We start from the raw sequence: 25,846 nt of genomic DNA, 5'->3' as shown, positions 1-25,846 counted from the left end.
CATTCTTTGTGGTTATGAATTCAGCGAGACTTATCTGAGCTGGTGGTATTTTTGCACTCACATGTGTGTCAGCTAAACTATCTTTGGATCTGCTGATGTAATTAGATACTAAGTTTAGCCACATACTTGGAATATGTGATCATGTGGGGAAGAACTATTAATATTTTCAACATAAATGTATGCTCTGCTTTCATATAGTAGGTATGTCCATAGGGGTGAATTTAGGGTGACTAGGACACTTTTTGCCATTGAGATGACTTGAAAAAAACTGTCCCAATCAACCTAAATTGACCATATCTGATGAAATAAGAGATGTATTTTTGTTTATTGTATCATGTAAATTGTAATTAATGTTGGGTGTTTAATTTTACATGCACATTTAAAAAACATTTTTCAGAATGTGAATTATGTTGTAATGCCTAAAATCACTTGTACCATTTACAATGATTTATTTTAGTTTTGAGTTTTTTATTTTTTATATCAGCTAAATATTTCTGGTCATAACACAAAAAATATCAGCGATAACAGGTATCCCTACATATTAGCTTGAAATAATATTGCCCCTGTATAATATATAGAGCCATTAGCTTGAAATAATTAAGGGCACTTAAAGGGATAGTTCACCCAAAAATGAAAATTCTGTCATCATTTAGTCATGCTCAAGTTGGTCCAAACTTGTATACATTTCTTAGTTTTGCTGAACACAAAGGAAGATTTTTGGAAGAATGTTTGTACCCAAGCAGATCTCGCCCCCCATTGACTACCATAGTGTGTGTGTGTGTTGGGTTCTATGGTATTCAATGGGGGCGAGATTTGCTTGGTTACAAACATTCTTCCAAATATCTTTAAACGGATAGTTCACTCAAAAATTACAATTCTGTCATAATTTACAGAATTTCAGTCCAAACCTGTATGATTTTCTTTCCTCTGTGGAAGACAAAATAAAAGTCTCACACTGAATCCGACATTGAATACTTCCCTACTATATAGTATGTGAAAAAACAGAACACCAACAGAGTAGTTTGTCCGAATACATAGTATTCAAAAAACAGTAGGCGAAAATTACCCGGATGACCTATTATTTCCATGAAGGCATAAAGGTGAGTATTTCAATTTTGTGGTGAACTATCTCTTTAATGTCTATGCTGGTTATGCCTATATTTGCCTACAGATCAAGCCCAAACAAGCCAAAATACGTTGTTTCTACTGTGACATTAATAACAGCTGTGCATTTGTTTAGTCATCCATCCTTGCATGACTCATCAAGAATATTTCAGACCTCTTTCAAGGTTTATTTTTCACACACATCTACCAAACATATTATAATGCAAAAATAATGGTATGATATAGTATGGTTGAGCCGAACATATCCTGACAGTCATTTGGTCTGAATGATCTCTCTGGGCGCTGATGTGTTGCTGAGTTTGACATTGGGGTTTGATTCTCCCATGTGTGATCTTGCCGTTATTATGGCTGCTCTCCTCGAGGGATTCACAGGGCCATAACAAAACAAGTCTATTTCTGTCAAACAGCTCCAGCTGTGTCTAGGGGATAGCTGGTGTGTTTGGCTGTGTGATGTGGATGTGGGAATGTGACAGCGATGGTCACTATCAGATTGGGTTTGTTGGCGATTTCAGGTTGGTTGACGTGATTCTCGGAAATTTCAGATTATGATCACACATCCACAGATAAACCCATATGAAATATGTCATCTGACTTTATTTTGTTAAACATCATATGAAAAGCTGGTAGTAATCCTAAAGCACTGCGGGTGGCAAATAATAACTTTATGGAAATATACTAACTGAAGCGAACTGCTTATCACGTAAAGAATCTAAAAGCGTTATATATTCTGCAGCTGTTATCCATTGCTAATGCAAATATTATTTACATTTTTGACACCTTGTGATGGCTAACAACCCAGCTGTCTTGGTACTTAAATAACTGGCTTAAATATATAAATAACTTTGAAATTTGAGGTCAAGCGAATTAAGATTCAGCTGTTCTCTGTCAGGAGATGAGATATCAAACCAGTTATTTTCATTTTAGCTCAAAATAAATGTTAAATATTTGATTATGATTGCATTTCATGGGGCCCGAGGAGCGTTTGGTGCACCCAAATTTGTCCTGTCTTTGAAATACTGCAGGACTTGTCTTTAAATTAGTATTCAGAATGTAAGTTCAAATCATTGGCCATGAAATATTGCAAAGCCAGGCTGATGCAGTAAGAAGCAGTGGTATTCTTCTCATCCAAATCTGCTGTGTCATTGTGTCATGTAGGGAGCCTCTAAGGACAGATCCTAGGGAATGAGACACAAGGTGTGTTATATTCACCTAGGGTTGGGTATCATTTGGGGGGTTTTTTCGATTCCGGTGCCAAACCGATACTTTTAAAACGGTTCCGGTGCCTAAACGGTGCCTGAACCGATACTTTTTTTTTTTTAAAAAGGCCACAAAACAAGGTGGATGACATTAAATGGCTTTTTATTTATTTATTTTTTATTTAAATTGAACCATTTATTAAAAGTTTAATGTATTCTTAAATGTATGAATATAAATAAATACAAAACAATTTACTTATTTGCAAATTATAATTGACTTATTTACAAATTCACAGTAAAACCTAACCCAACTACAACAAGCCTAATATAACTCTAAATAACAGTTACAGTAATAACAGCAGTAGGCCTAGTCTGTATTCTTGGTATGCTACTAACCAGCTTCAAGCTTCAGCTTTATTTTGAAATATGATCATATTCTCTGGCTAAATATTTTAGAACGCATCATCGGCGCATCATGTTTCTCACATGACACACAGCAGCCGCAATAGCGCTGACAGCTCAGCTTTATCGGGTTTATTTAGTTTTTTCTTTTTATTCAAAATATTCACAAACTTCTTAACTGTGTCACGAACTATCTGATGTTCAAATGTGTGAGTAAATGTTTGTGATTTGATCTATAAAGCGCAATGGGCGACGCCATGTTAGTTTGCGCCTCAGAATCGGATCTGTCGGATTTACAACATTTGAGTGCATTCTCGTCTTACGAAATACATGAAAGTAAGTGACCAGTGAACTGGAAGAAGAATAGAGTAAACGATATAGTTACTATATAATGTGCATGTATCTGATGTGCATAAAACATGTAACGTTAGTCAAATTATAACCGTCTGAAAGGATTGTCATTGCCGCTTTCATAGACATCAGTGTGTGTTTTTTGCTAGTAACGTTAGCCTACTTATGAGCATTTAAATGTCTGAAACCTGAAATAAACATGATGTCGTTGAAAACACTGAATATTTGTCATGAGTTGTGATGTGACGAGCGCTGAGCTACATCAAAACTTTTCATAATTTTAAAGGCATTTTTCCTACCCTGATTTTAGCACTCTGCTCTGAACGCTCTGTTTTAAGGGGCGTGTCTGCTGTGAGAGTTCAGTGTAAACGCCCACTGTTGTGATTGGCTAACATCTTTCCATTTGAAATAGCTAAGTATTACTCTCTCTTTTAGAGCGTTTTTACTATTACAGCTCTCATGGTTAACTAATCGTGAAAAGTGTTCCTTTGCATTTAGATCAATGGCATTATATTTAAATCTTTGGCATTATATTTAGATCTATGGCATTATATTTAGATTGTGGCATGAAAGGTTGCAGAGATGATCATTGTAGCTGATCACAGACATGTTGAGTGCATGAAAGCATTGATCTTCATAACTAACAGTGCAAAGGTGACATAGTTAAGAGATTCGTAGAATAAAACGGGAGTTTTGGCGAGAGGCCAGAACTTAGTCACTGATAAACTTGCGCTGTTTGATTGACAGCTCCAGCGGTTGCAAAGGGAGCTTTCTTTGATCGCTTTCTTTATAGACTTTAATCACCGTTATATAACGATTATTTTCATAATACAAAGAGAAACAACGCAAGTTGACTGTTAGTCACTGGTTTGATTTACTGACACACAGACAAAGAACATCTGACTGTACATGAATCATTACATTTCAGATCAGGCATTAGAATGAACACAGTTACTTACATGTTCCATTACTGTTGAACCCAGGCACCGCACAATAATTTGTAATCCTCAACGGCATGTTTATTGTTTGGTCGCTCGATCTGGTTTAACACCACGTAGGCCTGTTACTTATGTCGTATTCCAGGCAACCCGTAGTCCGTGTTTTTCCAACCTTCTACCTGTGAAAGTGCACTGGAACGGCAGTCAAACCCGTGACTTCCCACCCATGAACACGTACTAGATCGATGTACTCCAAGTTACGGGATCTGACGTTACATAGCTCGCGAAACAACAATGACAGCCCTGTACGGATGTGGTGTTTATGAAACAACTATACAAATAACAGTAAATAAAAGGTATAACAGCTTCTCTTGCTGTATTCGCCGTTTTTCCCCTCCGTTTCCCTCAAATAAGCAATTAAGCATCTTTGGCGACCACACGATTCCTTGCGCTCAAGCAGTTTGGCGTGACTTTGCCTGGAACGCTACAAAGTCGTGAGTCGTGGTTTGAAGTTGTAACTTACGGGCTCAAAAACCTGCCTGGAACGCAGCATTAGGCTACTTATTCTATGGCATGTAATGCGCGAATCGGTGGGCGGGGCTAAACAGGCAGTGATGAAGTAGGCATTGATCTTCTGCAGAGGCGGTGCTTGCCTCCCTTTGACGTCATATATCCCCACTTTGAAAAACCTGTAGTTTGCAGGGCCTGGTGTCAATAAAAGCTTTTATTTGACTAACAAGGAAGTTTTCAGTTCTGAAACTTACAGGATATTCTTATAGTATGATGACCTCTTGTGCGGAACGATGGGTTTTTGTAAGAAAAATATCAAGTAAAATATTTTGCTTCCGGTGGACCACCTTCCTAGCCTGACAAGCCAGACCCACATCAAGATGTTTGGTCTGGAAACTCACCATTGACAGGGCTCAATCCGAGGGGCGGGATAAATGGTTGTCTGTCAAATTCCCTCTGCACGCAATTGGATAGCGAGGTGGAGCTAACGTTAGTTGATAGATTAAACTCCGAATACATCTTCCTTTCTTACGAATGACATCAGTGCCGTTCTTTGTTCTTTCCTCAAAGAAAAGCTTAACTTCAAGTCTTCCAGAGTAGCGGCCAAAACCGATTTGAAAGATGCTGATCGTCAGCTTCTTTGTTTACCTGTAGCACCAAGAACCTCCGCAACTCATTCCATCATTATGTTAAGCCCGCCCACCGACTCTACACACGCTGTGATTGGCCTAACCAGAGTTTGGTTTTTCCAGCTCTGAGGTCTACCGAGAGTTGCTAGACTACACTCGCGGCAAAATAAATTTTCGGCCGCTAGGGTGCGTCTAGATTTCTAGGCTACCACCTTCCATATTCAACTTACGAAGAAAGGCTGTTTTTGGAGGCACAGTGGGTATGATCTATTTTTGCTTTAGTGCTTATTGAAGCCACCTGTCTGGTCAGCTCTGGTGAAGTGATTCACTCTCCATATCCACACAAAACTTACCATGAAAAACACAAGCAGTAGATAATTCCTGTTGGAAAATAGTTTCTTTAGTTTATATAACAATTCTAGAGACACTGTTTAAGATATCAACCTTCTATTTTAGTACAAATATGCAAAGCTAGATAGTCATCTTTGTAATCTGAACAACAACAGCACACTGACTGTTGCAGCAGATTCACTTTTGTAGTCCGCTCCAAGTAAACAGCCCTTAAACATTCTTTTTGTTATTTAGCGAAGCCCCATGTTTATAGACGATGTCAAGTTCGTTAGTAATTTGTTGCGGTGTGTTCATTCGATCTGCAGCAGGCTCTGTGATAATTGCCGCTTGGCTCCCCATAGCTGAGTCTGCTGGTTCCTCCAGAGAAAAAAAAAGTTCCTTGGAATCTGAGGAGAAGAATGCAGCCCCAGTGTTTGTCGTAACAACAAGGTGTGGGATGATGAAGGCCTGTTTGGGTTTGCGGTTTGCAGGACTTGCTAATCACCACCTAGCCATCTTTCAGCAGGAGCAAAAGTAAAGGCATATGGAGGTAGCGTGCATGTTTGCCTCTTTCTTTACAAGACAGCAACATTTAGCTGAAATTGCATTTTTGCCAGAGTCATTGAAATAAGAATAATGGGATGAAGTGACCTTTGTAAGTGACCTCACTTCCTCTCTGAGCTGCAATAATAAAGAACTCATTTCCCTAGACAGAACACAAATCTTTGAAAGATAGTAAATCACTTCCAGAATAACCAAAAATGCCACCACTAGTGTGTTCACACTTGGCAGGTTTAGTTCGATTAAAACAAACTCTGTTAGTGCGGTTCATTTGAATTTCATTTGATTTATTTGAATAAGTGTGAACGCTGCCATTCAAAACCTAGTCTCAGCCTCTGACGCTGGGCGAGACTATCCAAAACCTGAACAAGCTGAGACCCACATTTTCAGGTCCAATGTCCGCTTCCAAACGAACTCTGGTGCGGTTGAACGCATGTTCAATGAAATATGTACACAACACGGACCAAAGACATCAAAACCAGACGTGGTGTCACAAGATGCGACCCTAAAAAGGACAGGATGGTCAAGCATGCCTGGTTCTTCTCATCATAAGACCCACATTGCTCAATAAAGTTCAATACAGGTGTCAGAACAGAAGATCCTAGTTTGTGTGCAACAGAGGAATTCCTGGTGCTGTTTTGATTCCTTTACACATTTTATAAACTGTTGGTAAAAAATACCAACATATGTACACACATACAATGAGCGAATTTAACCTGCAAGATTTGGTCCGGACCAAAAGAACCAAGAGAACCAAACTACAAGTGTGAACACACCCTAAATGACACACATCTGCTTTCATTTCTCCTTGGATATGAACGACAACGAGGCATTTAATCTGTACCAAGCTCTGAAAGCTCTGAAAGAAAGTGGGTTTTAGAGGAATGGTCTCTGTGTGACCGATAGAAACACATCACTGTTTAAGTGCACAAAACTGAAAGCTGCTTTATGGAATGAGGCGTGGACAGAGTTGCAGTGTTAGCACTGCAGATGTTTGACTGTAGGGTGTGTGTGTGTGTGTGTGTGTGTGTGTGTGTGTGTGTGTGTGTGTGTGTGTGTGTGTGTGTGTGTGTGTGTGTGTGTGTGTGTGTGTGTGTGTGTGTGTGTGTGTGTGTGTGTGTGTGTGTGTGTGTGTGTGTGTGTGTGTGTGTGTGTGTGTGTGTGTGTGTGTGTGTGTGTGTGTGTGTGTGTGTGTGTGTGTGTGTGTGTGTGTGTGTGTGTGTGTGTGTGTGCGTGCGCATGTGCCAGCATGTGCTGCCTTACATGTGGAGTTAAAGAAAGAGACTAGAGGTAAGAGGTAGCTGGAGGGAAGGGAAGGACAAACAGAAGCAATGCTGTGGCTTGCTGGTTACGTCAGCGATGACGGGCTGCCTTATCCCAGCATATCACCTTATCGTGAGATCCCCTGACACGCTATTCTAAGGAAATTCCACATAATTCCAATGTGGCAAGTAAACAATTACTTGCCACACACATTAAATGAAATGGTTATAGTTACTGGAGATGAGACATTTCCACCACACAAGGTGGGATATTTTGTCAATGACCTGCAAATATAAAGGTAGCTATGTATTTTTGTGTACTAAATATTTTAAATAAAACATATTAATATTTTCTATTAACCTGTAAATGAAAATGAGTGAGTGTCTATATATTACCATTCACTAAGTAATGACTGCCATCACAGGAAATAAATTACATTTTAAATATATTTAAAAATAGAAAACAGTTGTTTTTAAATTGTGATACTTTTTCATATTATTACTGTTTTTACTATATTTTTAATCAAATAAATGCAGCCTTGGTGAGCACATCCGGTGTTTATATATATATATATATTAGGGATGCCACAATTCTCAATATAATATTGAACCGCTCGGTACGGCATTCACGGTTCAATACGCGCTTGTGAACTGCGTTTTTCTCGGTTTTGCATTTAATTAATTATTTTTCTACAAATTCTATAATTTGCCTCCATCCCAATATATTGAACAACACGACATACATTCACATCACACGTTAGTGGTAGAGTTATACTCACGGAACACTATAGTTATTCACAATCACGAAAGTTCATTATTTGCATGCGTTTTACAGTCTTGCCGGTTAAACATTTCATTCACGTGCTTATGCACGGTTTTAACATGCGCTTTTCCGAGCGCAAGCACTAAACGCCTGTCAAACACGCGATTACTGGACCAAGTAGTCTTACTGCCCTAATACCGTCAAATACACACAAGGTTAACATAAACACAGTCGGTTATGTCTAGTGAAAGTAAAATCGGTGTGTGTCTGTACATTAGATGCACGCAGGTCTTATTGAAAGACCTCTAAATTGACAGCAGTAGCAGTAGTGAACACGCTGTCCTTAAAGGGACAGTTCACCTCTAAAATGATGTCATTATTTACTCACTCTAATATTGTTCCAAACCTGTATTCATTTCTCGATGACAGAATTTTCATTTTTGAGCGAACTATCCCTTTAATGTTAATACAACAACAAAAGACAAAGAGAAAATCACTGCTCTTGACTGAAAAACTACTACAGTAGCTTTAATAAAAATCAATGTATATTTTATAGTGAAGTCTATGTAGTGTTTTATTTTTACATTTATTCATTCAATTTTCATTCAAGTTGCGTGTGTGTGTGCGTATATATAGTTTTTATTTCTTTCTGTTAAATTACATTTTTCAGTTTTTTTCTCTCAAGTTTTCTACAGACCCTCCAGCACCACGTTTATAGAAAAGAATTAGAATGTCACTCTTCAAATATTGTGCTATGTTTATACTGCCTTTCTTTCCATTGCTTTTTTCTTTAGCTGTATCATGACAAATCATTGTATTAATACCTTAAGGGCACAGCATATAATTATTGTGTTCCCACTCATTAACTTTTCATTTATTTGAATCATATAGTTCGTTTTTTCCACCTTGCACATGCCTCACAAGAAATGGTCCGTTTATCATCAGAAGGGTGTCACGCCCAGTTATGTAAATATAGACTTCTGTGGCTTCAGTGTGGTAACATGCTGTCGACATGAGGGGAATGTTTGGGAGAAAAAGCTCTAGGCTAGCGCAGCCTTGCTTCAGTCAAGCTTGTAAAGACAGTTAAAAGGCTTGTGGGATGGACAGGATTTGACCCTGAGGCCTAAGAAAATGTACTCATCCACTTTCACAGTTGTCTCACCAGGTTATGTTTGTTTCGAGGAGAAGTGGCCACCGTTCAATCTGCAGTCACCTCGCCAAAAAATTCTTAGACTATTAAAAACTATCCAGATATAATTAAACATTTATGAAAAATTGCATTATACAGCCTCCACTTATTAATGGCCCTTGAAATGTTTGAAAAATAAGTGTGCTAGCATGATTAGCATGTAGGGGAGCGCGGGGCACAACCTAACGTGGGGTTAGTTGTAACACGCATGGTTTAAAACTTTCCACACATGCCAGGATGACAAAACTTAGTGTATTTACTAGTTGCCATATCAACGTATTTAGAGAATAAATTGTGCCAAAATTAAACAAATCGTTGTAATAGCATTTATTTAACCATAGCAAAAGTACATTTCTTGCTTATTTTTCATCTCTGTTTTTTGTGTTTATTTAAAATAAGACAAATCTGATTTTATTTTCATCTTATACAGTATCTGTTATTTAACTGTTGAGATAGTTCTTTAATGCTGATCTAACCAGCAGAAGACACGAGCCGTAGTTTAAAGGTGAACTATGTAAGATTTTTGCAGTAAAATATCTAAAAACCACTAGGCCAGTGTTATATATTTTGTTCAGTTGAGTACTTAGAATATCCCAAATGTTTCCAACTATTTGTAAATCGTGAGAAGTTGCTATTTTAACCAAGGAACCGGGACGTGTGAGCTATGCGTTTGAGGGAGTCGCCTGTCGATGGCATCATATCTGCGTTACCCTCAGTTTCCGGTTTTATTTAGCTGAAACGCTGTACTCTCACTAAAGTGGGAAAAAGTGTCATAGCAGCCGTCGAGCGAACGTCATAACTTCCTTTTCAACACACTCAGATATATCTAATACGATAAACAGAGCTGCATTACCTCATACTCATGACTGGAAAAGAGGAAGTGGCGCCGGTGACCGTGTCATAATAAAAGTCCCGCCCGCGACTATGACATAATAACGGTCCCGCTCTTCAATCGCTCCTGCAGCCTTGCTCAGCTCCACAACACTCGGTCCTGCTCTGCTTCATACTACAGTAATGTTAATAATCGCATCCATCAACATGATTTCTGCCCGAGTCCTATCCTGACTCTTTTCCACCGGGTGTGAGGTGAAGACCACATGTCCCAAGATTCTGCGCTCAAACATGGCGTCATCAAACTACGCCTTTGTTTTGAACAGGCGACCTCTAGTAGACGGAAAAGTTACATAGTGTAGCTTTAAATCCCATTTGCGCAGATGGGGTGCGTTGTAAGACTGCGTTACAGTGTGCCCCTATTAGAACTACGCTATTATACTTCTATTAATTAATTTGAGAAACCATGAGAGAAGGGTGAATAATGACTGAGAGTCAATGTTCAGAAAGTATTCAATATTATTATGTTTTAACTATGCCTTATAGCTCTATTTAGCGATGTGTTTGTTGTCAAACTCAAAAAATTTTATATTTTTAATGATTAAAAAATGCCATTATTTTATTTAAAAAAGTTCATAATTGTATTTTATTGACAAAATATTTTAGTTTGTCTTAGATATTTCAGCTAACATTTTAAGCTGTCATTTGTTCATGTTACATTGTGCCCCTCACATGTTACAATGTACCCCACCTATGGGGCATGTTGTCACATTTCACTTCCATTCTTTTTCGGGGTAAATCAAGAAAAAAGTATACATTGTATTAATGAAACAAAACCACATAATTGTACTAGACGTGTGAACTGAATGTGGGAAAAAAATAAACCCTCTGAACCCTTAGTGGATTTACACAAACTGAGAAAGTCAAAGTGTGTTGTGAGGTTGTGCCCCGCTCTCCCCTACATAACACAGATGCTGTTTGACTTTGCGCTGAATGTGAAACCGCTGGGACACAATGAACCAATCAGAACCTGATGTTATTAGGAGAGAGATTCTGGGCCAATGAGAATGCACAGTCGGCGTGTCTACTTAGTAAACATTGCAGGAATAAAAACTCCATATTATTGCTAATGAAAGCAAAGAGGCATTACTAAGTAGTCCCACGCAGATTCTATGCCCACAGATGTTCATTTATTGAATATTTTGGTTAATTTGATTATGCAATTCAGCCGAGCATGTAGTACTCTGTTTGGTTTAACACGTTTTACCATGTTTAAATCCACTCCGCATATAGCTACACACTACACAGATTTCTCCAGCGAAGAAGGTCCACAGATTACATGCTTTTTAACTTGGCTAACTTTGCTGATGTTGAATTTAGAGTAAAGTTGAGGTATGCAATATAAATAGAAATCGAATGTATTGGTCTTATTTACAGACCATATGTTTTTTTATAGATGATTTTATAGAGAACTGGTTTTAGATCAGTATAAGCAGTGAGCAGCAGAGTTGTGTTGCGTATCTGTATCGGTATGCACGGACGGCCTTACACGTCTGCCGAATGCCCCTTGTAAAGGTTACTCTCGACAGCTCCCAGATGTGCTACACTATTTGTATAATTGCAAATGTTGCCCAAGACCACCTCAGCAGGTAACTCAAGGAAACTAGTGTGGAATTTATAGAAAAATGTGCGTTTTATAGGAGTTTGTTAACCATTTTCAGCGCATGTTGGTGCGCTTGAATTTTACAGGGATCTGTTTATGTCTAGCTATTATCTTTTATAAGAACATACTAAACTGGCACAGAGAATGAACCATTTTGCAAGGGGTGCCAGAACATATAGGTCAATGCTCTCATCTACCAATCTTTTTTTTTCTCTGTTAAATTGTGCCATAAATTTCCAATCTGTTGATATCAAATCATGTATTCTGATGTTTGTGAGCCACCATAAATATTTATTCGCATCATAATGTGATATTCAATCATTCCTTGACTTTATGCCTGCATTGAAATGCAATGTTTCACATCGATTTTCCGTAACACTTTCATTCTTTCATGCAACTGTAGTGAAATGGCTGCATGTAATGGAATTTCATTGGTATTCATGGACTAAATGGCTGACACAAATTGTGTGGTTTTGTTGTGCCCTGACCTTGAAATTGCACATTTCGTTCATCAGCAGGAGCAGCTGAATTAGATCTTCTGGTCATCTCCGGTCTGGGGTATGTTTCTGATTGGAAATTATTTAGATAGATATGGAGATATGGTTGTTTTTCCATTTATCACCTGCCACAGTACAAGATGAGATACAACATGCATAGAAATTTTCCACCATTTAAAATATAGATTTTAAATATGTCTCTTACAAACAATAATGATGTGACCATAATTTTTTCTACTACAATTATAATATATAACAATTATTATATGAAATTATTTAAAAGTGTGTATATATATACATATTGTGTGCTACTTTTTTGGAAACTTGTGTGCTACTTTGGGAAAATAATAAAAAAATGTAATTGTCAAAGTTGATATGTTGTCAAAGTTGATATTGGGGCTTTATATATGGTCAGACACTTTCATGTCTCATTATATTGTTAACATTTTACCAAAATCAAGCTCAAATGAAGTTACAAGATTTTTGACCAGCGAATGTCAGACTTTTGTGTTCTGTCCATCATTAGAATGGCCGCATCTGAGGCAGTAATTGCATCACATTACGTTTTTATCAACCTACAGGTTATAAAGTCTGTCATTTGGGCAAAATCTCATGTTATAAAATATGAAGTTAAGTTCAGTCTTTTAAGATTGAACATTAGTCTAGGGAGTCTGCTCTGTATTTTCTACTGCACAAGAGGCGTGATCAACGGGCATAGTTCAAATGATGCAATTGACCTATCGGTAAGCCCCGCCCCTCAAACACAGATGAGCCAATGGCAGTTGAGTATCAGTTGCGCTGGGACCAGAACTCGGACATCTTTAGGTTTCAGCGCCATAGAGATATCATCGGTTTGATGGTGTTTATGCTACAAAAATGGTCAAACGATGAGCCTGGGGTACTGTAACACTGATTCCAGGTATCCTGAGAGGATTTTCTGGTGGTCATACTCTCATTAAGTTACGATTAAAGTTACTGAGTCCCTGCTAACATACAAACCGAAATAACTAAATGTTCTCACGTCATGTAACGTTAACAAAAAACGATTTGTTTTTGTGTATATTTTTTATATTTAGATATGTTTAAAGGGTTAGTTCACCCAAAAATGAAAATTCTGTCATTAATTACTCACCCTCATGTCGTTCGAGACCCGTAAGACCTCCGTTCATATTCGGAACACAAATGAAGATATTTTAGTTGAAAGCTGATGGCTGAGAAAGGCTTCAGATAGGCCTCCATTGGCATTCAGTACATTGACACTTCCAAGATCCATGAAAGGCACTTAAAACGTCGTTACAAAGTCTATCTCACCACAGTGGCTCTACAATAAGTTTACGATGCGACGACAATAGTTTTTGTGCGCAAAAAAAAATCAAAATAACACCTTTAACCAACTTGTTCTCGACTTCCGTGTGTGCCTCCACGACGCATGCGCGAGAATATGACGTAGCGCCGGCGTTCGGGAATCCATGAAATACACACTTTAACCCCATTTTGAGAACTACGCCGAGACCTAAAGCACGATCAATGTAGAATCCAACAGCTTAGACATGCGCGTCTTCCTCTGCTCGTAAACAAATCGCTTCTGGGTCATATGTCCGAACGGCGGATCTGCGTCATATTCTCGCGCATGCGTCGTGGAGGCACACACGGAAGTCGAGAACAAGTTGGTTAAAGGTCTTATTTAGATTTTTTTTTTGCGCACAAAAACTATTGTCGTCGCATCGTAAAATTATTGTAGAGCCACTGTGGTGAGATGGACTTTGTAACGACGTTTTAAGTGCCTTTCATGGATCTTGGAAGTGTCAATGTACTGAATGCCAATGGAGGCCTGTCTGAAGCCTTTCTCAGCCATCAGCTTTCAACATAAATCTTCATTTGTGTTCCGAATATGAACGGAGGTCTTACGGGTGTCCAACGACATGAAGGTGAGTAATTAATGACAGAATTTTCACTTTTGGGTGAACTAACCCTTTAAGGTCTACATACTAGGAGGACTTCTATTTTGGTGGGTATTATAGTATAAGGGTAGTGAAAGGGAGAGCTAGCAGTTTATCGGAGTTGTTTTCAGATACAAAATTTACAGTTTATTACAGTATTTGTTTGTTTGCTGTTAATTATAATGCAACAGAGAGAGCGAGTTTGTGAATGAGATGTTAATGCGCACTTCTGCTTTGTTTGTTCAGCTCTTACGGTGATTTTTTTTGGAGTGAAAAACTATGTAATAAACTTCATAAACCATCAGTTAAGTTTGGCCATCATTCGGATGGGATCCGCTACATTCTGTGTCCAAAAACATCTTGGGATAAGGTTTTCACACTGACAGCTGTCATTGTAAGACAGTTAGCAACTCCATTTGTTTGTCCGAGTTAGCAACAGTAACTAAGGGGGGTGGGGCTTACCGATAGGTCAATTGGACAGTCCTTCTACCAATCAGACCAACGATCCATCGCTTCTCTATCGTCATCGTGTTAAACCTTATGAAATTTAGTCACAAGCTCTTTTTAATAAATATGACGATACAAGATTTCTATCCGACAGCAAGGAGATAGTGGCATATTTACATTATTAACAGTGAACATATTTACAACTGTATTTTGATCAGAACTATGGTTACCATTGCAAGAATGATGCTGAATGACATGAAGGAACAGTTCTGAGTCATTGTGATCAAAAAAGGGGAACTTCCACATGTCAGGTCTGTGATCCTTTATAAAACACAATTTTTAGGAGATGAAATGGTATCAAAGTTTTTCTGAGCGCTCAAATTGAAAACACCCCAGCCCTTCTCATGTTTCATACCGCATTCTTACGCACTGAGAGAAAATGACTTTGACATGCGCCTTGAAGTTCTTACAAAGGTCCTTGTGTGAAACTTCCCACATGTGCGAGTGAAATCAATCGTTTGATCTGCTGCGCGTTGTGAGCCCTGGGATCGTTCTAGAATGGATGACCATATAAATTTCTCGCGCTTTGACGCAGGACATTATTGTAGAGAAATATTCAGTGTCATCTCCTTTGTATGAACACAGAGTGAGGGAAACGATTAATCTCTTTTTGTATTAGAAATTCACAGAGGATTTAACAAAGGCTCAGATGACCCACCTGCATAAGATTTATTCATAACCCAGTGTCTGTTTCAGAATTTCTTTCTTTTTGCACGTAAAAAAAATAGCCTTTTTCATTTTTCATAATTCCTTGTAATCGTGTTTAGTAAAGCTAGACTTAGTATCATACTATTATAGTTTTTTTAATATTTTAAATTTTATTTTAATATTTTCTCTTTTCAAGTTTTAAGTTAAACTTGTATTAGTTTTTTTAATATGTCTATAGAATTGTATTAACTTAAATTTTTTTAGTTTTAGTGATGAAAAGTAATAAAAAGTTTTTTTACGGTTCTAGTTTTAGTTAACGATAATAATTGTATAAGTTGCATTATTCAATTCGCATTTATTTACAATACATATTGTTTCTTTACAGAAAATGCATGCGTCTATATTACACTTTAGAGTGATCTGTTATCTAAGTATGCATTTCAGAAATGTACATAAACAAATCACACAGTTAGCTAATAATGTATTCATTTAAGGCAGGAACAATTCTGATGAGAAAATATGATTATTTGTCATAGGTCTCCAGCATGGTTTCACATTCACTTTGACAATTCAGAGACAGCAAACCTCTGTCACAGGGACCACTCCCTTCCTTTAAACCTCAACACACACACACACACACACACACACACACACACACACCACTTCCCTATAACCACTGCCTACGCCTCTCCTGAGCAGAGCTGGAACACACACGATAGGACGGGCGCAGAGACATACCTGGTGCCAGCATTGGGAGGTGCTGGATCATCTTAATGCCTTGAGTGTGTGTAGCTCGTGGCACAGAAAAGGGATTTTATATTGAAGGAGGAGAAGCAGTCCCAACATTTTTGGTGAACTCCAGTAAAGGAACTACAAGCGAGGGAGAAGGAGATTTGTGTTGTGTTTTGACATCTGGCATTACTCCATCATTTTAAGTGTTTACCTTCGGACGGGTAGGTTAAGCACCGTTAATGTTGTTAGATTTGAGTGTGTATGGCAGTGTGTGTTTTGTGTCTGTTGTTTTTTCAGCTAATTCTGTATTTAGCAATGACATATCGCATGATTATCAAACTGTAAATAGCCCTCACTCATTTTTTTCATAATTATAGAAGATGTGGAACAGAGAGTTCACAGTGTGTGAAAGGGGGATATTTTGCAGTCCATGAGTTTATAAAACGACCTTGAACTCTGAGTAGAGAGCGGATGAGATCTGAATGTGTCAGTTGCCTCTTTCACCGCCAACATGTCTTTCACTGTGATGAGATGAGACTCGTCTGGTCACTACCCATCAATCAAGGTGCCTAAAGAGACAAACATACTGTACAGGGATAAACCTCCGCTGTCCTTGCTTTAGGAACGAGGGAGACAATTATTTGATTTTTGATCTGATACCAAGTACTGTATTATCAAGGCTAATATTACTGATTTCTGTATCAATACCTAGATTAAATTTCATGAGGGCAAAATGAGTAACTACAGACATTGAACATTAGCCATTATTACCATTATATAGGTATAAACTATAAATAATGTACATAATGTATCATATAGATTTATCATTTAAAAGTTTGGGGTCAGTAAGATTTTTTTATTAGTATTATTATAATTATTTTGAATGTAACAGTAAAGACTTTTAAATTGTTACAAAATATTTCTATTTCAAATAAAAGCTTTTCTTTTGAATTTTATAGATCAAAAAAAAGGTAAATTGTGTATTATGGCTTAAATATTAAACAGCACAGCAGTTTTTTAACATTGATAAATTAATAATAATAAATGTTGAACACCAAGTATATTAGTAGGATTTCTGACGGATCATGTTACACAGAAGACTAAAAATTCAGCTTTGACATCACAGAAATAAATTACATTTTATATTAAAATAGAAAACAGCTATTTAAATTGTAATAATATTATGTTTTACTGTATTTTTGATCAAATAAATGTAGCCTATGTAGTGAGCATAAGAGACATTTAAAAAAACGTTAAAAAATCGTACCGATGCCAAACTTTTGTTTGTGCTTTTCATTCATTGTTTTTCATTCATTACCAACATTTATAGAACATAATCAATCATTTTATCAAACTGCATAAAAACACTATATTAGCCAAAAAGAAATGTCACACTTAGCTTAGTTATTTAATAAAATACTTCGATACTACACTGCGTTCTCCATTTGAATACTGTATGTGCCATGATTGAGCTAATGACATTTTTTTCTTTCAAAAGATTTTTTTTTTTTAAAGCATATAATTATCATGCTAAATAAATAGTCAAATTATAAGTACTTAGAAAAACACCCCTTTTGATTCAACATCAATACCGATATTTGATCTCTGATGATTTGATCTTTCTTTAGAACTTCAGCCTGGCTGTGTCTGTTCCTCAGTTTTCACTGTCTACTTCCTTTATCGACTCAAACGATGGCCGTGTGAGGGTCATGTATCAGACAGCTGAATGAAGTCTCAGCCTGCCGCAGACCGCCCACTGTAAGATGCCTGTCAGCCTTAGGGCAATCTGGAGAGCCGTTCTTGAGACTTTGACAGCTGCTCGGCAGATCTCCAGCTCTAGATGGCGCTACTCTGTCCCTGCTGCACAGGAGAGAGCAGACAGGGAGGATAACAAGGCACGTCCTTCAAAACTCTGTTTATTTAGACTCAACCTCAGCGGTCATTTTGGACGAGAGGAAACGTCTGGGCCCTTCTAATGTCGAAACTGCCTGGCCTGTTTGTTTGTCTATTTGTGCTTGAGCAACAGAAAGGCTTTGTGTTGTTATTCACACGTGCCTCAAGACACGTCGCAAAGATACCACTTCCTAAACAAGCTAAATTCAATGTCTTCAAACCTCTTATAATAGGCCCAAACGACATATTAAACAAAGCTGTATTTGTATGAGGCTAAACATTTGTTGTTGTTTAATTTGTAAGTGAGATTTTAATTAGTATCAGATTTAAACCTGCAATTGTGAGTCGTTTTGTTTGATTTATTAGAAGAATCATCAGTCAAACTACTACACTGTTGAAATGTAGGTTTTAACATATACAGGCAGTGAAGAAACTGCAATAGAAAGATGTGTTGTCTATTTATTATATTATTTCAAAAGCTTGGGTGCAGGAAACACAGCGCTGTTGAATGCTTGATTTTCAGTGGCTGACAGTTTTAAGATGTTTTTTTTTATTATTATTATAGTGCACCAGTTTGGTTTCCAAGGGTAAAAATCCTGTTCCAGGGGAATTGGTTGTTAACTTATAAATAATTAAAAACAGACCTACTGTGAGCTGCGAGGTTGATAATCAGTGGTATTAACTTAATTTTAAATAATCATGTTTAAAAGGTGAAAAACTACATTACCCATGATTCTGTAGAGAAATATCAGCCATTCAGAGAATTGTGACAAGCAAATCACACTCTTTAGCATCTACTTACAAATTTGTAGATCCATGCCTTTTTTGCAATGAACATAAAAAAAAAAAATATATATATATATAGGCCTATATATATATATATATATATATATATATATATATATATATATATATATATATATATATATATATATATATATATATATATATATATATATATATATATATTCATCATCTTTAAATCAATAGTTTTATATTTCTTATAGTCATCCTTCCCTCGCACTTTGTAACAAATCCATCCCTCGCGGGTCAAAATGACCCGAAGCTCTAAAATGATACTTAATTTTTTTTTATAATATTTTTTTCTATTTTTAATTTCATTTTAAATCATTGTATTTACCTTTAAATTACTAGATTTTATCAACAAACAATAAATAAATAATAATTTAATGCCATTCTTTCAACAAAAATAGCAAAACATTTCTTACATTGGGTGTCTTTGCCAACCTTGTGGGAAAAAAATATATATATAACCTGATATTTCATTACTCTTGCCATTAGATGGCCTTATAGCTCTATATGGAGCAAATGAGCGGTTCCACTGGGTCCTAAAGTCAGTTTCTCTTCAGTATGCTTTCAGATATACATGTAGCGTGCGTGCGTGCGTGTGTGTGTGTGTGTGTGTGTGTGTGTGTATATATTCATGGTTCAAGTGTGACAAAAGTCCTAGGGTCTTGGACTACTCCAATGAACACTCCATTTTTTTTATTTAAGTTTCGGGCCAAAATGACCCGAGGGAAAGATGAGGGTTAAATACATTATGTCATTCACAATGCTTCATGGAATTTATACAGTTCTTTCCCTTGTTAAAGCTGTCTTTCCTTTGTCTTTTTACCTTTGTCGTTTTTGTCAGTAGTCAGTTGGCTAACATCTGTGTAGCTGTGCTGAATCGGAAAGAGCTTAAAGACACAAAAGGAAGACACAAAATAGAGTCTGTTTGGTGTTACAGGCCTAACATCATCACATGCCACGTTTGTTGTATTATCCCTACTGGATGGCACAGAGAAGTAAATGGGAAAGCAATTTCGTCCCATGAAGCAGCTCTCAAGCGTGGTGATGAAGTGGAAAAGCAAAGCCTGTATAAAAAGCACCTGGCAACAACTGGCCCTGCAAAAACGAACTGTAGGGAAGCTATTTGCTCTTTTAGTCAGGATGCAGGAAGCAGGAGTGGTTGTTTTGCATTGGATGGAGGGAATGCAACTGTGCAACACTTAATCCATCTCAAAGGGAACCATGATGGAGGACCACACGTGGACAGGATCCCTCAGATTAGAGATTAGGCCTGTGAGAGAAGCCAAAAACATGTTTAAGCTCCACTGCGGCGTATAGGGGGGAGGGGACGGCAAGTATAGTTCAACATCCCCCAACCAAACACACACATTTATGTCCTTATATGGATAGTGTTATTCAAATTTGTCTGTAAACTTTATAAACTAAACAGGAAACGGTTATCTGTCAATCAGGACGGACTCGAAACTTGCTCCATTTAAGTTGTAGATTAATATTGGGTCAGTTTAGATGCTGTTTACAGACATTAGATGTGGGAAAACGAGCAGTATTTGCTGATAAACAGCTAGCTTTACCAATTAACTTGAGTTTTACTAGTCCACCGCTGCCACTCAAACAGGAAGGTCACTTGTTTTTCTGTTTGATCAGGTTTAAGAAGGGTGCAAGGAGCACTTAACTCAAAGAGGCTTAATGTTCTCTAAATTACAGCTGGACCTAAAGGCAAACATGCTGCTATGATGTGTGTGTCTGCGTCTCAGTGCTGAGGCGGCTGTCGGGTGGAGGGCCAATGCCATATAATTATGTGTACTTGAAATGAGGGTGAGGTGTATTACAAAACCCATGTTAAGTGCCTTGGGATGGTCATTGAAATCATTCCGTACTGTTTGGTAATTGTTGTTATTGTTTTGTACTTGTATAGATTACAGAGTGGTTGTTACCTGAAAACACTAGTCTGTAGATTTCTGATTTCACATCAAAACAGGGTTTAAAGGGATTGTTCATCATTTACCCACATGTCATTCCATATGTTTACTGTGGATCTAAAAAAATATATACTAAGTACTATAAAAGTATTTGAAAAAAAATCCATATAGCTGTCATATGGCTTCAAAAGACATATAAATGATCATATGGATCACTTTTATTAATGTTTTTTGTTTTTTTTAATGTTCATTATATGTAAAAGATTATGCATTATATTATATTGTATCCCTTTAAGAAAGGATCACAAAGTGACTATTGAGAAGGAAAGAAATTATTTCATTATCCATAGTGTAGATAACATGTAATTTCACACCAAAATCCATTGCAGAATAACACTGGGGATTTGTGTCACTGCAGACAGATTTCAACTATGAGGTTTTTCCAGACAGACACAACTGAAATCATAGATTAAGCCATTCTGTGACCTCAGCCAGTAATTTAATTCACACTTGTACTGTAGATTCGCAAGGTTTTGCTTCTTAGGAATCAGCGGTGAGCTAACAGGAAAAATCAGCTCTTTTCCACGTTCATCTGAATTCGCTCCATGGATTAAAGATGAGAATGAAGTCAGACCTGGAATGACACATTGGCTCTGTCCTCTGTCTTTTGAGTTCACAGGAAACTCAGCTGTCTCTCCGCCCAGACTGCAGACCGAAAATAGCAATGAAAGAAAAAACGACAGCTGCTAAAGAAGAGGCATGAAAAAAAAAAACGAGTGGTGCATTGAGACTTCGAAATGAATAGAATAAAATAATAAAATAAAACAAATAATAATAACAAGTTTATTTATACATATTAGTTTAAATCTGATTGGTCGATGTTGCATCATAGCGCCAGTAGGTGAGTAATTGAATCATTACCATTAAACCAATTCCTTCAATACGGTTCGTATGAGTGAGACATTTAATTATTCATTCAACTGATTCGTTCAAAACAATGATTCATTAACTACTGTTGAGCAGTTTGCAGTGGTTCTGCTATGTCTTTGTTTGGAACTATTTTCCTTGGCGGAGCAAAAACAAGCAACACCACTGACCGTATTGTCTAAAATGTTATTTACTTTGTATTAACTTCTTGATTTTGAACTGTATTAGCAATATCATACAATTGTGCCTCCTCCTTACTCCAATAACCTCTCATGAAACATCCCAACCTGACGTTACTAGTTCTAAGAAGGCATTTTTTAATTACTAACTAAGAATTTGACACCAGCTTTGACACGTTTGAATGGCATATCCTGAATCTCTGGCGAGAGAAAGTAGATCCATACATAAAGGGATAATCTTGTTTACATATACTGTATAAACACTGTCGTCCAAAAGTTTGGGGTCTGTAATGTCTTTGAATATATTCGAAAGAGGACGCATTAAACTTATTTGATAAAAAATACAGTATATTAATTGGTAATATTGTGAAATATTACAATTTAAATGACTTTTATCTATTTCTATACTACTGTGCATTTTCAGCAGCCATTACTCCAGTCTTCAGTGTCACATGATCCTTCAGAAATCATTCTAATATGCTATTTTGTGCTTAAGAAACTTTTATTTGTATTATTGAAGTTGAAAACAGGGTAACACTTTATTTTACAGTGTCCTTGTTACATATGTTACATGTACTTACCATAGTAATAACAGTAAATTATGCATAATTACATGCAACTAACCCTCAACCAAACCCTAATTCTACCCTAACCATATAGTAAGCACATGTTATTAATTAATATTACTCAGTACTTAAATATATAATTACACTGTAACAATGACACCTTAAAATAAAGGGTAAACAAAACAGTTGTGCTGCTTAATATATTTGTGGAAACCGTGTTCAAATGCCTTGTTTTAGCTTAAAGATTATGTGTTCTAATGTTTGTATTTTCATCAGCAACTTGCCTGCTTCAGCAAGACCACAAATGCTATTTCATATGTAGCTGCAAATAGCTGAATATTCCTCAGATATATAGTAGAAATGGATGTTTTCCATGGTCATTGTTGGTCATTGTTTTAGCTGCAGTTCCGGCTAATAGAGTGACGGATAAGTAGACCTAGAACCAAATGAATAAATTTGTCACGCTGTTTTCCTTGAAGCCTCATTCTGACAAGCAGGAAAGATTTTATTGCTCCTCAAGCCTTTTAGCATTAAAAGATTTGAGGACCTCAGTAATGAACTCTGTCAGGTGGCTCTAAAAGTCACAGTGACCTCCCGCTTCGAATAAGCTTCAGAAAGGTGCATCTGTCTTTTGCCTGACTGACTTCAACTGCATTCATTTGTACATACAAAGTAGCAATTCATCAGTTCAGTGATGTTTTGTTATTTCTGCATGTGTCTATCTCATTTAGTGACTGCATTTTAGGAGTGAGTCATGAGCTGTTGAACGCATGACTCCTCTGACTCATTAGATGTCCTGTCCTCGCAGATGCTTTTATTTATTCCATGTGTGCCGAGACATTACCAAACTGGTCCGTGTGATCCGAAAGGACATACAAGATCAGTCATTCAGCATCCTGCTGTGATTTTTCCCTCATTGCTGCTTTGCACTTCAGAGCTGAAGATCTTTGACAAAGAGCACATGTACATCTTGAGGCTACCATTGAAGAACAGATGTTGATACGGCTGTCTGGACCGCTTTGGTCCAATTTCAACCTGTTTCAGTCTTCCTTCAGGGAGTCTTGTTTCAGGAAGAGAGCAAGGAACAGGAAATAAGAGGGGCTCTCGCTAGGGAACAGCTTTGAGCTTTTACTCTAATTAGAGAACGTCACTTCTCAACCGTTAGACACCAAACTCCAAGATGTCACCACCTGGAAGCTATTCACGTTGGCTTTTTCTTTACCATTTTTGACGAGAGTCCTAAAACTACGCAAGTCCACGTTGAGAGGTTATTTTCTCTGACCCCACGGACAGTCCAAGCTGCACACTCGGGCGGGTGATAGCATCTGGGCTTTGCCTGAGCGACGCCCATTGTTTAGGTAATGATGTCAGAAAGGAAATGCGTAAGCCAGGCCGCCCTCTTTATGTAAGTAGACGGGAGGAGGCAAAAGAGGGAAAAGATTATAGAGATGTTTTTCAAACCGTTAGCTATAAATACGGTTGTGTGTGTGTGTGTGTTTTTAGACCTCTTTTACTAGACAACAGAGCCTTGTCTGTGAATAAGGCGTCAGCTGGCCAACATTTTGACATTTTTATGTACTTTAGAACGTTTTTTGTTTTTTTGTTCCTCAATGAGGCTTTTTTCATTTGAAAGGAGAGTTCACCCAAAAAATGAACTCTCTTTTTCTGTGGAACTTTCTTCGGTGTGTCTCAGTGTTTGTTTGCTTTTTCATCCAAACAGTGGAAGTCAATGGGGTCCATTGTTGTCTTTTTGACACCATTGACTTTCATTATATGGACAAAAACAGTTCTTGTGTGTTCCACAGAAGTTGATGGCCGTTGATGGAGCAGCTTTTTGGCTACACTTCTCCAGTCCAGTCTGAAGCGTGTGTGCAACACGTTATGAGCTCATATTACTGCAGCCGTTGAAACCTGAGAACGAGCGGAACTTCCTCCATCCAATCCATCTAGTTTTAGTCCATCCTGCGATCACGCTATTTATAGACTCACATCCTTTTGTCATTCCAAAGGGGCTTCCCAATCCCTTCATGGCTTTCCAGCCTGTGCTCTTTTGGCTCTGTATCTCCAGACTCTGTGGGCCGGCCCGTTCCCTCCTCTTTGGGTCGGGCTGGCCGTTTATATTCCCGCCATCACGTAATTAGTTTTCCGGACTGTGGAATTCCCTCCCCTTCCCTGCACACCCCTCAGAGCACCCCTTCCACAAAGTCAGAGGAAAAAAGGAGAGAAGGAAAGAGCGCGCGCAACAGAGAGGGTGAGGATTTAGTGGTCTTTAGTCGGACTGAGAGCGTGCCTCTTTTTCCTATGAGACGGCTTTGCCTGGCGAGGAGATGGGCAGCCACAGGCCAAAGGGATGTTGATGTTTGTTGGGATCAGAGATCGACATGTGGTGTTTGCACTGCGCTTCAGACAGAAGCCAGTCTCTGCTGGAACTGGGGAGCTGGTAAGATTTCAGTGTGTGTGAGTGTGTATAAGAACACGCATAGAAGTACATATGAGAAATGTGTTTCAATTGTGTCTTTACTGTGTTGGTATTTATTGGGACGGGTGTATCATTGTATCAGGGTGTGTTTTTATGTAGATCACAGATGTTTTATGTGACATTCAGCTCTGTGGGTCTTTGTTTCTTTTACCTGCTTTGAATTATGGGGGATCTTCCTCTATTGCGCAAACCTCTCCATTGTTGCTCTCAGTGCACTTCTGCTTCTAGTTGGGGCGGTTGAGTGATGTTTCAGTTGATCTTCCACCGGGTAGACACGTCATTTCTTGCCCGAAATTGGAAATGTCATTGTAGATTTTTCCTTTTCATGGTGACCTCTATCCATCACTGATTGTAAATGCTGATTGTGTTAGTCAAAAAGTTACAACAAGAATTGATATTTTCAGTGAGTTATCTACAATGTATTCATTACAACAACAAAAAAACATACAGAATGCTTTTTTTTTGTTATGAATGAAGGATTTCTGTGAGTGTGAGTTTTTGTCTTTATATTTTCTTAGCTCGGCCATGGAAAGGTGGCCTTAGCCATTTAAAATAACAAATAGATTGTGTATTTATATTAGTAGATCAGCCCCATTGAAATTCATGTAATACCAGAATAAGCTCAGTGATTATTAGTAAAGCAAGCTTTATTTGAACAATAAGTGCTTTATGCATGATGCCGGAGCATTTCCCAGTCATCAACAGGGCTGCATTCATTGAACGTGCCACGCTTGTGAATGACTGGTCCTCTAATGCCCTCAAACTTGGATTTAGTGTAAGTGTAACCTGTGTTAAAAGCACAACTTCATGTTTTTTGCAGGCCTGGAAAAAGAGTTTAGTTTAAAGAAGCATGTATTGTCTTTAACCGTCTAGTCTTCAACATACAGCATAGAGAAAAAATTAAAGTAAGGTGTAAGAGTGGCAATAAAAACCTTCAAAAGCTTGAAGAGTCAGAACATGAAAAAGACTCCAAAAGCAGTACCCAAGAGTTCAAAT

At 37.7% G+C, this 25,846-nt stretch overlaps 1 protein-coding gene across 15 annotated transcripts in view; it reads left to right on the top strand.

Moving 5' to 3' along the window:
- iqsec1b (IQ motif and Sec7 domain ArfGEF 1b) overlaps positions 1-25,846 on the top strand; it is a 258,865-nt gene that overhangs the window by 206,827 nt on the left and 26,192 nt on the right. Inside the window, exon 1 of one of the 15 annotated variants that reach the window (XM_079844837.1) lies at positions 15,997-16,295. The exons of 11 other annotated variants lie outside the window; for them this stretch is intronic. Coding sequence is in view for 2 of the 4 variants with exons in the window: in XM_079844832.1 (XP_079700958.1) it covers positions 24,753-24,811 (59 nt within the window). In the remaining 2 variants the exon portion in view is untranslated. Of the gene's footprint in view, positions 1-15,996; positions 16,296-24,566; positions 24,812-25,846 lie in introns of those variants that run through there. 3 more of the 15 variants (XM_079844829.1, XM_079844832.1, XM_079844827.1) reach the window with 3 other exon arrangements.

The sequence above is a fragment of the Gobio gobio genome (genome assembly GCF_949357685.1).
Source record: "Gobio gobio genome assembly, chromosome: 19".
In the NCBI taxonomy this organism is placed as follows: domain Eukaryota; kingdom Metazoa; phylum Chordata; class Actinopteri; order Cypriniformes; family Gobionidae; genus Gobio; species Gobio gobio.
The sequence above is the reverse complement of the archived record's forward strand: the minus strand, read 5'-3'. Positions and strand labels throughout refer to the sequence as shown.